This window comes from Microcebus murinus, chromosome 12 (genome assembly GCF_040939455.1).
Source record: "Microcebus murinus isolate Inina chromosome 12, M.murinus_Inina_mat1.0, whole genome shotgun sequence".
NCBI lineage: Eukaryota > Metazoa > Chordata > Mammalia > Primates > Cheirogaleidae > Microcebus > Microcebus murinus.
In genome coordinates this window covers 73,447,249-73,465,223 of record NC_134115.1, presented here as the reverse complement: position 1 = coordinate 73,465,223, position 17,975 = coordinate 73,447,249, and the positions used below count along the sequence as shown (strand labels likewise).

Sequence of the window (17,975 nt, the reverse complement as noted above, 5' to 3'; positions counted from 1 at the left end):
GTCTTGCTCTGAAAAATATAAACATGTACCTTAACGCTGTAATAATTTAAACTGTAAGTTACTGTTAAATAAGTAGACTAATAGATCATCACTACAGAAGAGTCCAAAATAAGTATGTGCATATACATGTTGAGTGTATAATAAAGGCTTTACTTCAAATTGTTGGTGAAACATGGATGTTTCAATAAAAGGTAGAATTAGCTATCGAGTTGGAAAAGCTATAACAAAAGCAAATGCAGATACCTATTTCATATCATATACACAAAACACATTTCCAAATGGCTTTTTAAAAATGCTGTTTCCATAAAGATGACGATTTTCATGATTTTGGGAGAGAGGAAAGACTTTCTTAACATGACACAACCCAGAAGGTATAAAATGTAGATAAACAGATGAAAATTCTGTGCTAAACGAATTTTAAAAGACAATAAACATAACTGGAGAAAATACTTGTAAAACATGAGGTGGCAAAGGACAAAGGAAAAGCTCCTAAAATCAACAGGAGAAAGATAACTCACTAGAAAATGGGCCCCAGATATGACTGGCAATTATTTGGAAATATAAATAATGGAAAGCATTAATAATAGGCATTATAATTTATCAGACTGGCAAAAATACAAAAAGTCCCGTATCTAAATGTTAGCCAGGTTGTCAGGGAACCTGCACTCTCAAACAGTGCTGGATAATGTGTACATCAGTACAGCTTTTTGGTGGGCAATTTCAGCTAAATGCAGAAATACACAAATATGCAAAGATAAATGAACAAAGATGCTCGCCAAAACCATTAATAGAGGAATAATTAAATAACTGCATATATATTTACATGTAGTCATTAAAAATTATGCTACTCTCCTACATGCTAACATGAAAACTGTTCTGCAATATAGGAAAAAATTCATTTTAGGATAATATGCATAGCATGATTCCATTTTTTATAAGAAAACAAAATTTAAATGATTTATAATTTTATAGTAAAAATTTTGGATGAATACATACCACGTTAATCAGTAACTAGCTCTGTGGGGCTTTAGGTTTAATAATATGAACATATTATTTTTGCAAGTTATAAAAATCACTAGGACTTTGGAAATGTATATGTAAGAAAAATAAATAATTTTTTTTACTTGGCCCAGGAATTTCTCTTTTAGAAATTTACCTCCTAAGGATTTAATGAGAGAGGTATACACAAATGTATGCTCAAGGATATTCTGGGCAAATTTATAAAAGTAAAAGACTGGAGACAAATCCAATCCAACAACAGCATTGTAAAATAGATTTTGACACATCTATGCAATGGAAAACTATGTAGCTATATAACAATCCCTTTTCAAGGGCTAAAGATCTTTATAAACATACAAAAATAGTAAATACATTTAATTACAATTTTTGAACTATATCTATGGAAGAAAAATTTCCAAAATAAGATACCAAAATGTTAAAAGTTCATATCTATGAGTAAGAAGAGTCCTATGATTTTTATTTCCTATTTTATATTTATTAGTATTTGCCAAATTACTCATAATGAATATTTATTTATTACCTTGGCATTTTTAAAGCATTATAGATCTTAATAAAGCAAATGCTGGTTTTACTTCCATTTTTAAAACAATAATTCAGCCTGAAAAGATTTGCCATCAAATTCAGTGTTTGCTTTTAAAATTATCTTTTGAGATGATATATCACCAGCATTAAATATTTTATACATATTAGCTATTTTAGTCACATGAAATCCTGTTGGAAAAGATTATGAATAAATTAAAAATATTTTTTAAAAAGAAACATTTTGATTTGTAGCTAAGTATTACTCAATTTGAATTCTCATATTCTCTCCCCATCAAGGAAGTAAGATTTGTCACATTTTAAATGTATAACTTGCAAACACATTCAAAGATGGGTTCCTTGTTGGTTAAAGTACTATGAAAAGATAAAGTCATAACTATTTATAGTTTTAATAAATCTAAACTACTATCATACAAAAATGCAGTCACTGTTTCTATTTGGAATACTCAGCTATGAGTAAAGACTTTAGTGGATTATTCAGACGTGAAAGAAATACATTTGCACTTCTGCAAAATAATTGTAAGAGAAAACATTTTTAGATGTTTTAATACATTTTTTCATTATTAATTTTAGTCACACAAAAATGATGTCTGAAATTAACCAACTTAGTTATAGTTATTTTGAACAACCATTCCTATTCTGCTCAAAGAACACTGTCATATGAGCTAAATAATGGCACATGGAGAATTACAACTGACTAAAAAGATTCTCCCCAAAATAAGGAAGCCCAGAACACAATATCCCCATAGCTTAGTATAATTTTGCACCTATTTAAAAAGCATCTGACAAGGACATTACTGGAGGTAAAGAAAAATGGCCAAGAGAGCTCCACAGATAGACAATGAATTCATTGTTTGGGACTTTCTGCTCCATTAACAAGATTTTCAGGCCTGGGGCTCCAGGAAACCTTTGATTAATTCAGTCGTAGGTCCTTTACAAAAGGATTTTTGCTACCCTATGGGCTGTGTTTGAGCAATCACGTGCACAGATGCTTCGCCTTCCAGGATTCATTCCCCTCAGTGGTTAGGAACACCACAGGGATGCTTGGCTCAATATGCATTGACTATATATCCTGGAACCCATGCAGTGTTCAGGCCAACATAGTTTTTTTCAAAATGTAGTTGAACTTCTTTTTTAAATTGTTTGTTGTAGCTACAAAAACCAGCCACCTTTGCAGAAACAATTTATTAAATGAATGAAGACTGGTCATCATACCCAAATATAGACATAATACTGTGACTAAAGCATGCTCTCATTATAGAGACATCATTAACACTCATTAGCTGACTTTATTGGATTGCTTTTCTTATTTCCATAAGTTTTAGGCTGTACCAACAAATATCAAAAACAATAGAAAATTACACCACATTAGAGGCAAACATTATACACACAATGGAATAAACTACTGGGACATAAAACTAGAATTTTATTAGAGCACAAGTACACAGACAAATATGAAGCAAAAACAGTGAGCTGATAAAGATGAAAACCTCTTGGTGTAAAAAATCAGTGAGCAGCAAAATAAAAATGAAACCAATAGTGTACTCTTAATGAAAGAGGTTCTATTATTATTACAAATATCAACCAGTGGATTAACTGACCAAGAGCATCACAGTCACACAATATATTAACAGAAGTTTTGCTCCATTTCAATTCACTTTTCTCTTCTTTCTTTCACAAATTATAATTGTAGCAGCTTAAAAATGTTTTAAAATATGATTTGATTGCAACAGGCACAAGTGTTTTTCACATAAATTAGTTAAAAGTCAAGTGGCCAGAGAATATATGTAAAAATAACAATCTATCAAATGGGGGAAAGTAAATGCAGCCTCAAAGAACAGTAGCATATTTTTTCATAATTTTTTTCTAAGTATTAATTGTGGTTATTGTATTTCCAAACAGATGCCTGGTCTTAAATTATAGTGACTGCATTAATAAATCTATCTTTTTATTCCCAATTAACTTTTAAGTGACAAGAGTAAAATAAACCTTCAAAACATTCTAAAAATTTATAAGAGGGAAGACCTTATTGAAGTTGAATAGAGCATTCACTCTACTAAACCACAAAAGTTCCTCATTTTCACAGATAAATGAATCATACATAGTGATTCTGTTGAATCAACATGCTTCCAGTCCCTCTCTCACCAGGTTTCAGGCCTATGGGGTTACAGTTACATTTTCGGATTACAATGTAAAAGGTACAAACTGTACTTACCATGAGGTTAATCTGGCAAGTCTATGTCTATTTTAGCAGTGAGAGCGTTTAAAGTCATGGGGGACATTGGAAACTCCATAAATTAGAAACCCAATAAGTATATATGTATTATCTGATTAAAAACTGCCCTGGGCAAAAAGGCCTCAGGATAGACATACAAAATGTCCAGAAGACCCAAAGATGCGAAATATATCCAAAGGCAGGATTCAAATAAATGTGCCCACTGCTATCTAATAGAAATTGTTAATCATCAGGACATATCATGCCATCATCTTTGGTGTTCAAAATATAAAAGGAATTCTTGGTGCAAAGACTTTGCCTGAAAACCCCAAATATAGGAATCAAGAAATACTTTTGTGTGACTCTGGAGGCCACTGGACAGAGGCAGAACCATACACAATTGAATTTATTTTTATTGCTTTATCACCTCACTGAGGGGCAAATGTTTAAAGCATATTCTAGAGAAAAGGCTCACAGTTAAAATCCGCCTTTCTTTTCCTTTAAGCAAAGAAATGGTGGGGGCCTTGATGAATTAGTTTTAATATTCTTAGAATTAAATCAGTAATTTCAGCAGAAATGTGTCCAAATACAGCTTTGGCTGTCGCTATGTATCTGACAGTCACACAAAAAGCCTTTCTATAATTCAGGAGATTATCCCTTTATTAAAGGAATCTTATAATTATAAGCCCATTGAACTGACAGAAGGAAACCCTGCATGAAGTAAGGAGTTTTGGCATGTTGGTGTAAAAAGGCTCTTCAGGAAGCAGCCCTCTTTCTTTAACATTTTATGATAGCTTTCCCTCCCTTTTAAAAGTATAAATAAAAGCATAATGATATTTCCCCCATGTTGAATTTTAACAATGTATAGTAGAGTTAATCTGTTCAAACAATTTTCTCTCCACTTTCAGAGTTTGTTTGGAATTGCTGAGGCAAGATGGAAACACGAGGAACCAAGCTAGACAGGTGGGCATGAAAAAATCCTGACGGTCATAAGGCAACCAAATATGTTAAATAAGTCCATGCAAATGCTAAATGTAAAAGTTGACATTTGGAACTGCAAGGCTTCAATGGTCCCTTATAAAGAAAATAAAATTACTAAATACTCTTATTAAATGCAATTCAAACAATAAGCCACGGAAATTAACAAAAATAATGTCTGTACCTCTTAGTACTCTGTTGTTACATTGTTCAGTTAAAAAATATCCAGATCAAGGGAAATTCTGCTGCTCTGTTGTCATTCTATTAGACTTTTCTGTAAGGTGTTCAAGTATCAGAAGAAAAAAAAGATTCAAAACCCTAAGGGAGGGAGCACTAGAAAAGTTCAGAATTCTTGCTTTCTTTCTCTTTTTGCAGATATTTTGTTTTTAAAGAGTTGGTAAAGTGTGGGAGAAAAGCTGACCTGGCCTGGAATTATATATATAACACAAGATTTTCAAGTTTGGCACCACTTTGATGACTACAATATTTCCTTCTGTAGAAGCCACTAAGTGCTGGCTCAAAATGTTAAACAACAAAGTACATACTTACTCAAGTTACACATACAAATGTTGACTGGCACAGCCTTTTAACACAGTTTTTCAGTTTAACTACAGTAAGTGATAGCAGCAATTATGGTTAACAATTCCATATAAACACCACAAACACACACATGAAAGAGCACCTATAACAACATGCAAAATCTCAACAATGACATCACTGAATATTACACAATGCATAGAAATTGTAATGGTTTTTGGCAAGATGGGTTTTTTTTGTAACAAATGTTTTATAAAACAAAGTTCTTTTGTTAAAAATGTTATTTAAAAAGTTGTAATATAATGGACTGTAGATATAAAAGTTCAGTTAGATAAAGTTAATCTGAGTGGATTAATACTAAACATGGACCTGCTACTTCATCCAGTATAAATAATCAATTATAAATTAATTTCTAGTGAAAGTACACTAAGATATTTGATTTATAAAATATGAGAATTACAGAAAATAAACAGGCATAAAAATCACTAAATACAGTATGCACAATTACTGTTAGGAGTCTATATTGCTGATTCCTATCTTCCTAATCCTATTTACCACAAACAAATAAATTATGCCAAAGCATTTTCAAAGCTCTTGTTGAAATGAATGCAAATGGTAAAAATGCTCTCTAATTCCAGTGTAATACTAAGACAAACATTAGAAATCTAGCAAAATTCAACATTCCATAAAAAGATAAATAATTACATTGTACCTTTTTTTAAACAGCCTAGAATTTGATCTTTTTTCAACTATGATCTTGTAATTTATAAAATAAAAATTGTGAAAATTTTAATATTTATGCTTGAATTCCTTTTCAGAATAAGCAATACAGAGAAATACAAATAGTTTGTATTTCTACATCTTCCTGGTGTAGCACTTTTTCATTAGTTCCAATTTTTCCCCTTAGTATTTCTAAATAAATTCACTTCAGAAACATTCTAATTATGTTGACAGAAATTTGATCCTCTTGACTGAGGGTATGTCCCAAATTTTCAAATATGAGTTTTAAAACTTTTCATGGACTAAAAAAGGATTTTGTAGACTCCATTCAAAACCAATAATATAGATGCTAAATAGCTGGATATCCAAGTGAATACCAAATTAAACTAAAATTTACTTTCTAGTTCACTACCTAAAACTGAAATTCATATACTTGAAGATAGTGGATAATTTATTTTCCCTCCATAATTGAAAGCTAAATATAGGCTGGGCATGGTGGGTCACTGTAATCCCAGTACTTTGGGAGGTCAAGGTGGAAGGATGGCTTGAGGCCAGGAGTTTGAGTCCAACCTGAACAATACAGCAAAGCCCCCCATCTCTACCAACAAAAAAAAAAGAAAGAAAAAAACCCTAAATATAAATGGGGTAGGCTAAGAGATGTTTGTTATAATAAAAGAACAACTACATTTAGAGATTATCCTATCAAATTTCAAGAAGTTGCTAAAATCAAGATATAACACAATGAAAAGTGAACCTTCACATTTAAAAATAGCCTATTGGAAACTGGCAGTTTGAATCTACTTCTGATAGAAATTGGTGGGTTTAAGAAACAATTATAGGCCAGGTGTGGTGGTTCACACCTGTAATTCTTGTACTTTGAGAGGCCGAGGCGGGAGGATCCCTGGAGGTCAGGAGTTCCAGACCAGCCTGAGCAAGAGCGAAACCCCATTTCTACTAAAAATAGAAAGAAATTAATTGGCCAACTAAAAATATATAGAAAAAATTAGCCGGGTATGGTGGCACATGCCTGTAGTCCCAGCTACTCAGGAGGCTGAGGCAGAAGGATTGCTTGAGCTTAGGAGTTTGAGATTGCTGTGAGCTAGGCTGATGCCACGGCACTCTAGCCCGGGCAACAGAGTGAGACCCTGTCTCATAAAAAAATAGAAGAAATTACAATTTGGAAAACAAGAAAAAAAAATCTTTCTAACCCATTAGAAATGTAGGGTTGTTTTCCTCCATAAACTCTATGGACAGGAAGTCAGGGTGCCTAGGTTCTAATCCTGGCTTTAATCATAACAAAGTTAAGGCTCACACCCTAAAAAGGTGTGAGCACCTGGACATTGGTCTCATCTCTCTCGGGATTAGCCAGCACACCTGAAGGATGCACAATAGAGATAACAGCATCTCAGTCTAGTAAGTCTCAACAAAGAAAGGTAGGGACATAGGGGACATGAGAATTCCTGGGGAATATGTGTTTGAGGATGTCTTTGTTGTTTCCACCCCTGCCCTTTCCACTCCCTTCCTCAGAGGACATGGTAACCCCTACTCTTCACAGCATTGAAAATCACTGGGCTTGATGATCTCTTGGGTCTTTTCCAGGTCTAGCCCCTGTGACTGTAGTTCAACAAAGGCAATGGCTTACATTAATACTCTGACCTAATTAATATTCTGATCAAATTAGGACTCTGACCTAATTAATACTCTGATTCTAATTCAACACAGTCACAGTTTACATAAAAACTCAATTTAAATGTACTAAAATGCTATCTTTTGAAAAATAATGCAATCTTTAGCTGGGCATGATGGCGCATGCTTGCAAATGTATTATTTTGGGAGGCCACAGTGAGAGGACTATGTAAGGCCAGGAGTTCAAGACCAGCCTGAGCAAAATATCGAGACCCCATTTCTACAATAAAATTAAAACATTAGCTGGGCTTGGTGGTGCATGCCTATAGAGGATTGCTTTAGCCCAGGACTTTGAGGTTGCATTGAACTCTGATGACACCACTGAACTCTAGTTCAAACAACAGAGTAAGACCCTGTCTCAAAAACAAACAAAAAACCCCAAACCAGGTCTTTCGCTCAGCATTGGCAGGTCTAATTAGTCAATTTACAAATGAGAAATTTTTTATATCTTCCTTTTCTCTGTTTAGAAAAGTGAAATCAGAGTTGTATGTGGTTTATATCATCCCTTCTTTTCTATTATATCACTAGAAATATACCAACCACCAACAGGATGATATCTGCAATGTATTATTTTTATCTCAGTTCTATTTCATGGTAAGGATCCATAAATTATTTTAGCTTCATCACTTTGCTTTATGAAAAGGTATGTACTCACATCATCTCAGCCAGATCCAAAAGGGAAGGAAAAGCAATGTTTGAATACCACAAATTAAACAAAAAACAAAAACAAGAAACTGAGGATGCCCTTGACAATTAATAAGTAACTGTCTATCTGTACTATATATGGTAGATGTACAGAGATATATCTTGCATAAAGGAATTCTATTTGGGAAATATTTACTAAACTGATTGACAGAGAACTTTAGTTAATTCTTTAGTATTTATAACTATTTTTTAATGAATGAACCTTTAAAAAAATCTTTCTATAACAAATTATCATACATTCCCCTTGATTTTCCCCAGAAGCTTGGAAATTTATTTCTTCTATCATAGACAGTTTTTATTCATAGATGCTAAGTATTATAGTTTTATTTTGGCTAGAGAAATAAAGATCAAAATACAGCTTTCCTATAGGTAAAGAAAACCAGCCAGAAGAGGGCTGATTAAAATCAGAAGTATTTGTCTCTTATTAAACTGTGGAAATAGTCAACAAACTAGAAAAAATCTGAACAGTTTCATAGTCTAATTCTAGGACTCCTAAGGACAGTATTTTTTCCCTAAAAGCTGCTATAGTAATCATAATTAACTAAAAAACAAAAACAAACAGCAACAACAAAATCCTCTACTAAATACTGTTCATTTGCTGGCACCAAATTTGCAGGCAAGATCAAACTCCCTGGTAGCAGCCAATATTTAGTGCTGGGTCGATGGCAGTACTGGCTTATAGGCATTCTCTGCTCAGACCCTCCCCTTTCCCTGTCTGAATTATAAAGAATTCCCTTGAAATTGGGTTTTTGATTTTATTAGGGGAAAAAATAAAGACAGTCACTTAACTATATAATCCTTTGTGTACATACACAATCACCTCCATGACAAATTTAAGTGTTCTTTAAAGACTGCTACAAACTTCTGCTCTCTACCGGTGGCTGGGGGAAAGAAATGCTGCTGAATGTCCCATGTTAAAATAACTACAGTAATGGGGCCTAAATAATGTGCTAACAAACATACCAAGTGATGGCACTGATCTCAATTCAGAGCTGAATGAACACTGATGATTTTATTATACTAGAGATTTAATTTATAATTTATCACTTCAGAGGGTCTATAGGAACACAGCAAATTGCTTCTTGAACAAGCAGCTGTAGTAGAAAAGGACAGGGCTTAATGGGATCTAGATCTAGTTTCAGATACTAATGCTCTTTTGTATTAACTGTGACACGGGCAATCCATTTGACTTCTCTGGATTTCCTCCTTTATAAAAGAGAAATAATGATACTTACCTAATAGAACTATTGTGAGAATTCAGTGAAACAACTTATAGAAGCACTTAGTACAATGGCACACAGTAAGTGCTTAATAAATGACAGTCACTGATGACAGATCTGTACATTCTTATGCATCTGTGCACCTATGTGAACACCATGGATGGTACAGAAATGCCTTTATGTAATTATTGATTTTAAAATAGGCTCTAAGGAAGATGCTCCACAAAATGCTCATAGCAGTATTATGTATTCTACAGAAAACCAACATATTCAATTAATAAATAATGGACAAACTGCATGAGTACAAAGTTTGGAAAACTATGCAAAATAGTATTGGCATAGAGCTTTCTGTGGGCTCTTAAAAATGAAATAAAGCTTTCATTACAATGTCTTTTATAAAGTCTTTGAGAACAGGTACTATTTTATACATCTTTGTTCCACTCTCAGTGTCTAGACCCTAGCTCTCAATAAACATTTGTTGATGTGACTATAAATTTTCATCTCAATAAGCTCATTGATTTCATGGCATCTGGTAAATAAGCCATATAACTTATTCTAGTAAATGCTATGAAAGTTTCAGCTAACAATAATCTAACTGAAAAACCAAACAGACCTGATCTATGCTAGAAAATTTTCAGACTATTCTTTTGTAGATCAGGCAGTGATTTAAAATAGGGAAAATTTAACATAGGGAAAAAATCATAAAATAAATATCTTAAATGGCTGATATATATTTATGAATGATATTATGAGCAGCCCTAATAACCATAACAAATGGAATCTTAGAATAAGCTGTCTTGGATAAATATCCTAAATATCTCTTTTTCAAACAGTTTTTAAAAATGATTGCTAATATCTATGGTTTTCAATAGATAGTCACTTACATAAATACAGAAGAAAGATCAAATTACATAGCTATGTTATCCAAATGCTGACAGACGGGTTCAGTGTTTTTGTTATAAACAGTGCAAAACTTCCAGAGTCACGTGAGGGACACTGGAGAATTTCTTATATGCCGTTAAGATCTTAAAGTGTAAACTTTGCAAATATGGTTTTATTTGAACCATGGGATTGCCTGAAAAGGTAGCACATTCAATTGTAGTGAACACCTGCTGAAGTATTCGATTTTTGCTCATATACAATTTTGGCATCTACCTCTGCCACAGGGTGAACATAATTTTTTTTAATTTAAAATACCAAAGAATTAAAAAAAGCATCTGGCAGTGGTATATTCTCAGTATTGTTTAGATAAAAACACAAAATTTAGAGGTAGTTGCAAATTTTTCATATTTTAATCAACTCAGATACTATAACGTGGCTATAGCTCTGCCAAGCCATTTATCAGAAAAACAGTTCTCTGAATCTAAATGTCACAGTGTTCCTATTTGGTTTGAGTTATCATAGTAAAACATAAATAAATAAAAAATAATTCACATTCTCAATTTAATTGTATTCTTCTAAATGAAAACCCAATATGCTAAAGCAAGAGAGATTTTCACTTCAGTACCTCAATAAACACAAATACGGATTCAAAATTTTCTAGTTCTTTCTCAGTGCATACTAACTGCCCTTCCTCCCTAAGACAAACTTACTCCACTGTCAAAAACATATCAAGAATTTAGAAACTATGTCAATTAAAAAATATAATGCACAATCACACTTTTAGTGTTTTACAGAGACCTTTTTTTAAAAAATAAAAAGGAATGCACAATAAATAACTTTATTTTTTAAAAAAAGTTCCCTTGAAGTAGGCTGGCTGGTGCACTTATGAACCAGCTATAGAATAAACAGAACAGGAAGGTTTTGGAAAGAGAACTGGGAGAAAGAAGCTTTGTGATTCAAAATGTCTGGGGGGAGGGAGAGGAACTAGAGGACACAGTGCCATCATGAAAGATCACCCAGCATTCCTTTTAATGAGACAGCCTTCAGAGATGGTAATATATTGTATCTCCATCTCTCTGGCTCAAACCACTGGAAAAAATTCTGGAGTGAGATGACAGATTGCCATTTCCTTAGCTATAATCTAACTGACCTATCTCGACCTCACCATAAGATGGAGATAACTCACCTTCTTTTCAAAGTTGCCGAAAGGATTAGCATAATGTATATAGAAATAAATATGTATGTACTGTAATGTGTCTGAAGAAGTATTTGCCAAAATGTTAACAGTAGTTATCTTTGGCTAACAGATTGATGAGTATATATTTTGTTTTCTTTATCCTTATCTGCGTTTTCTAAATTTTTTATAATTAGTAATTATTCCTTACATATGTGATACATGTAATTCATTTAGCACAGTGCTAGCACATGTACTGGCTCAAAAATGGCAGTTATCATCATTATTAATACAAGAAAATAAAGCAAGGCATCCTCTGATCTTTCTTCTTGTTTCTGCATATATAAATGAATGCTTCTCTATGAAGGAAAAGTTATGAAAATGAAGTTAATTCCACTACACAAGTCCATGGCAGACTTCCCACTCCTGAGCCAAATGAAAAGTCAGAGCTTAGAGGAATGGGTCTTCATATGCTTACGACTTAGTGCTGCAAAGAGCTGCCTAGCCATGGGCAAGCTCAGCTCAGTGACGATTTAACAAACCAATCAAAATGAAATTTATCCTGGTTATACAATAAATTAATACATAAAATACCACCTACCTTTCTAGCTAATGTGAATTATAAGGTTGCTTTGAAGGACAAATAGCTCCCAATAGAATGTCTATATCCAACAAACCAATAAAGGTTTGGAGTTTGTGTATGTTAATGATTATATAAAGTAGGAACCTCGCTCAGCTTTACTGTGGTTTTAATGTCTAAATTTATGTTATTTTTAAAGTATCTTAACTAATATTCACCACAGCCTTCAAGACTTGAAAACAAAGACCTTGGAAAAACCACCACAAATACTTAACCAAAATTATTATTATAATAATTGCAGGATATCACAGATAAATGCATTTATATTCAATGCAGAATAAACTTGCACATTTTCAAGAATGTTTAGAATTCAGCAAAATCTAGTAACAGAATATTGTTACCTAAAATGAGTGTCAATATTCCTTTGATCTCAACTAGAGTCAAGTAACCCCGTAGGGAAAAGGGACTGAAGTTTAATGTGTATAAATAAATAATTCAGGGATTTGAACTTTGAAGAGGATGAGTTTTTTTGTTATCTTGACTACTGCTTCTAGATTTTTAAAGACTTTTCCATTCTCTACCTTGTTTTTATGCTTGATATTCAATTTAATACTTGGGAACATTTTCAAAGCTTTGGTAGTTTTAAATATCTTGTAATCTGATAATCAAACTTCATTTACATTGATTTCTTAGGGACAAAAAAACATTCTATCCAGGCTCAAGTACAATAGTAAAAAATGAGCTATGTAACAGTCTTTTTGCCATGATATTAGACTTTGCATATTATTTTAAAATTATATGTCTTCCAAAAAGAATGGCACCTTTATTCCCTCCTTCTAACGCTCTTCTTCCAAAAAGAAAAGATGGTAGCTAAACATCTAGATTTTCACACACAAAAAATGAGGCACGGTAGCTAAAATTCTAATAAGTTAAAAAAAGAATATGTAAATAGATGATGTCAAGCTTATACAACACTTTCATACTCTGGATCTGGCTGAATACAGTTTTGTATAAACAGTAAAGTTAGTGTTGTCTCCTCTTGATTGATATAAAAATTTTAAAATTAAAAAAATAAAGCCATTTATTAAGGACACTAAAAATGAGAGGTGGGGTGGGACAGAAAAGCAGGAGTTGAGGACACAAATGTCGAGGATGACTCTGTTTCCTCTTTGACAGTTTAGAAAAAAACAAAACGGAAGTCCTTCTCTACTTTGTGTTGCCTGAGAACCACTATGGTTTTGTAAAGTCTGTAACAGTAATTACATTTAATCACCCACAAGTACATTTGTCTTAAGCCTATAAATACTATGTTAGTCATACTAAATTATCTCCATTGGCTTATTTGTAAAAAGAAAAATATATATTTATATTTTTATAAAGTTAATTAACACTGAGGGGAGAGGAAAGGGAAGGAGAAGCAGTATGTAATCCATCACAGTTTCTCTGGATACAGTAACCAAATTGGGGTCTTGCTCAAGCCACCTGGTCAAGCAGTGTCTGAGGAAGAGTCATAGGAAGCGGAGACGATGAAATTGCCGCTGTTGGAGTGCCCAGCCACCGACTGGGCAGCCTGCTGACTCAGATTGTTACAGATAAGCACCAGCTGATTGCTTTGGGCCTCGGACAAGGTGCTGCAGCTCTGATACACACTGAAGTTGGTTTTCCTGCCCGGGATGTTGCCCTTCTCACACATGGTCTTCACCATCTTGGCCAGCTTGTTCTTGCCAAGGGCCTGGCAGTTGTACCAATGCAGAGCCGCCAAGTTCACGACTGGCTTGATGGACAAGTAGAAAGGGGCATCCTCGTAGCGCATGGCAGGAGGCCGCCGCTGAGCATACTCCTTATAGTCCTGTACTGGGCAGGTCTGTGGGGCATGCTGGGTGGCATACACACGGGAGTCTGTCCCCCCTCTCTTGGTTTTGGCATTCAGGTCCCCTGTGTCCTGACCCATCCACTCCAAGTACTCCAGCCCTGTTTCTGTTACCCGGAGCCGGATATCACCCCATTTCAAGGTAGATCCATGGAATCCTGTGCAGTGCCCAAAAGCTTTTGTGTTGTTGAGCCAGACTAGGTTGAGCAAACCCTCAGGATTATATCGGCTTAGCAGTCCCCTTTTCCTCAGGATGAGCTCATCAGCAAAGGTGAGCTTCATAGACTTGTGTGGCTTATTTCCTTTTCCTTTGCAACGGAGTTCAATTTGCTTCTGTTTCAGGGCCTCTTGGGAACGCTTAAATTCCTTATCCCTGGTGATGCTGTAGCCATACCTGTGTTCTTTTAGATACCGTTCAAGCCCACACTGGTAATTGGCCAAGCTGTTGGGTTCGTATTCAGACCCATCCTTCTGCCTGGCATCAACAAAGAAAGATGCAAGGTAGGCATCCAATTCCTTGCAGGGGATGACATAAATCTCTCTTGTTTCAGAAGGGTACTTGGAGATGAGGAACTCACGGAAATTGCGGAGCGCGGTCTGCGTGCTCCGGATGGTTTTCTCGTTCTGCTCCCTGCTGAGCTCAGCTGCTCTTTCATCCTGGTCTGCAACAAATTGGGGGGGGAGGGATAGAGAGGGTGTTGATGAGTTCAGACAATGTACTTGCTACTCTGAAATAAAGTTTCCTTTTATTATGACAAGGGAAAGACGGAATCAGTTTTACAGAGATTACTGATAAATGTTATTTACATACCTATCTAAGCCAATTTCAGTTTTACAAATGATGCACTAGACAAGCATATGGCCCATTACAAGCAAAATGAGCTTCTCACATCATTGAAACATAGTTTAGTGCATGAAGGTTTGTGGAAAGAGAGTAGAGACAGGTTTTGTTTTAGGAAAAACGTGGAACAGAAATGTGCTATTTATCCTACGGCAGTGTGCAAGGGCCCCATTAATGCTGACAAACTCATTCTGAGTAACTTCACTTGTGAAACCAGAGGTTGTACTGGTTCCATTTTGTTGAATTAAACTCAAACTATCTATATTTGTTATTTTAACACATAACTAAAAATCTATCTAATAATGACTAAACAAATCTTTTATGGCAATTAATTAGATACTTGTTCTTATAGAGCAATTCAGGTAAACACAGCTTGTGAATATTCTGTATTTAATTGCAGGGCAGTTTGCAATAACTGATAAAAGTATTTGGTATTTTGGAGGGTAAAACATCATGGCTATAAAGGCTAGACAATTAAATATGAATTAGTTTATTATAGTCAAGATGTAAGAAAGTGGCTATGTCTCCTGGATACATCATTTTATTTTATTAATTTACTATTTATATTCTGCCATCAAGGACTTGAGGTGCCTCTTTCTGGTATTAATCATCCATGATTAAGTAGCAGTCCTCACACTTTACTCTGCTTCAGATTTGCTTAAGATGCTCGAGCAAAATGCAGACTAGGAGGCAGGTCTACAAATATCAATTTTAATCAGCACCTCTGTGCTCATGATGAAGTTTGAGAGAGCACATTTTGCCTGTATACTAGGCAAGAAATCCAACTCTATTTTGACCAATTTTTTTTTATAATGGTTAAGTTCAATTATATCATATAAATGGCTCCATTTCAATAAAATGTAATTTAAATTTAGGATCTTAACATTAACAATAAAGACATCTTGTCAAAAACCACTACTATTATGTTAGACACGATCTGGGTGAAACTCAAAAGAGAAACCCTAAAGATGAAATCGCACAATAAAAACGTAGGCTACCCTATTGACTTCTGAGAGACAAACACAGGGATTAACACAAAAAATGTAATTTCTGATTTTAAAGTATAAGGTAAAAAGTATTTTGTTTATCCCAATTGTCTTATTTAGGAAAACTTTAACTTGTAAGGTTGCTCACATCCAGCAATTAAAATAAGATTTCTAATAAACTGAATTTTATTCAACAAGCACACCACTTTTTGGTTAGGCACGGTGGCTCAGGCTTCTAATCCTAGCACTCTGGGAGGCCGAGGCAGGAGGACTGCCTGAGCTCAGGAGTTTGAGACCAGCCTGAGCGACCCCCCATCTCTACTACAAATAGAAAAATTAGCTGGGGGTGGTGGCATGCAGTTATAGCCCCAGCTGGTGGGGAGGCTGAAGCAGGAGGATTGCTTGAGCCCAGAAGTTTGAGGTTGCAGTGAGCTATGATGACTCCTCTGCACTCCCTGGGTGACAGAGCAAGAGTCTGTCTCAAAACAAAACAAAAAACCATATACTACTTTTTGTATTATTATACATATTTATGAATAACCATGTTATTATAAAATGACAATTGTTATGATATAATTGCCAAGGCCGGGCACGGGTGGCTCACACCTGTAATCCTAGCACTCTGGGAGGCCAAGGTGGGCGGATTGCTCGAGGTCAGGAGTTTGAAACCAGCCTGAGCAAGAGACCCTGTCTCTACTATAAATAGAAAGAAATTAATTGGCCAACTAATATATATAGAAAAAAATAAGCCGGGCATGGTGGCGAATGCCTGCAGTCTCAGCTACTTGGGAGGCTGAGGCAGCAGGATTGCTTGAGCCCTTCAAGCTTGAGTCCTTCAAGGATTGCTGTGAGCTAGGCTGACGCTACAGCACTCACTCCAGCCTGCGCAAAAAAGCGAGATTCTGTCTCAAAAAAAAAAAAAAAAAAAGATATAATTGCCAAAATCCACATAACTTTATAAATAAAATGAAATTCTCTAAATTAGTTAGATATTTTTATAGGCCCATTTTTGAGAGATCACATTTCCAAAAATCAAATATACAAAAGCATATTTTATGCTTCAATAGACTTAACTTTCAGTTATGCTATTTTCTTCCAGTAGAAATTACTTATATATCAACAATAAAAATGTGTATCTTTCCATCAAAAACACAGAAGCCACAGGTTGAATGTAACCTTTTACATTCAATTACATGTTGGCTTCCTTGACTGTTTACATGTAAAGCCAAAGGGGCCAGCACATGTTTATTTTGGCTACTTGTTCAAATATCTATCATAGCAGTCTTCAAACTTCAAACAAACTTTCTAAGAAATAAACATTCACAGACAACTTTAGGGGGAAATCTTCCCGCTCCTCAACTTTCACATGGAATCTTTCCTAATAGTACGTGTCTGAAATGAAGACTGACACACATACTGCAAAATCTACTATGGGACATGCTCTGGGGTGTAAAAGACTTCGAGGAGCCAAATAAAACGTATAAATCAGTGAACAACCCCACAGCATTTCCTGTTTTAGGAATATTAGGAATTCCTGTATTAAGAATTTCTCTGTTTTAGGCATATTCTGATAGAGGCGAAATCTGCCATCAGAAACAGGGATTTAGGCCTGAATTGGGGTGTCCTAAATTCAGGATGTATGAAGGGATTACAGGTTACTGAGGTTGATTCTTTTAACTAGAACTGGAATATTCTGCAGGACTATCAAGAACTTCATGATAAAGTAATAGCTTAAAATTGCATTCATTTCTTTCATATAATTGTGTTTTTTATTCACACGGTATTTAATAACTTATCAAATCATGTCATGAAATACTGATTCTAGTTACAGTCAAACCTCATCTTCATGTTATAAAATATTCACTACTTTCTACCTCCTTTTTGGAAAACTAAACTGATTGAAATTTATGTTGAAAACCTTTGGGTGCTAATTCAAAAGTGAATGATTGGTATAGAGGTTTTTCAAAGTTCTTTAAGGGACATGTGAACAAAAAAGTTTAGTCTGTTGGGCTTAATTCAGC

General features: G+C 34.6%; 1 protein-coding gene across 2 annotated transcripts in view; it reads right to left on the bottom strand.

The window, feature by feature from the left end:
* KIAA1958 (KIAA1958 ortholog) overlaps positions 1-17,975 on the bottom strand; it is a 176,486-nt gene that overhangs the window by 42,629 nt on the left and 115,882 nt on the right. The window contains exon 3 of one of the 2 annotated variants that reach the window (XM_012768924.3): positions 14,706-14,789. The exons of the other annotated variant lie outside the window; for it this stretch is intronic. Within the exon in view, the coding sequence (XP_012624378.1) occupies positions 14,706-14,789 (84 nt within the window). The remainder of the gene's footprint in view (positions 1-14,705; positions 14,790-17,975) is intronic. 2 annotated transcript variants of the gene reach the window in all.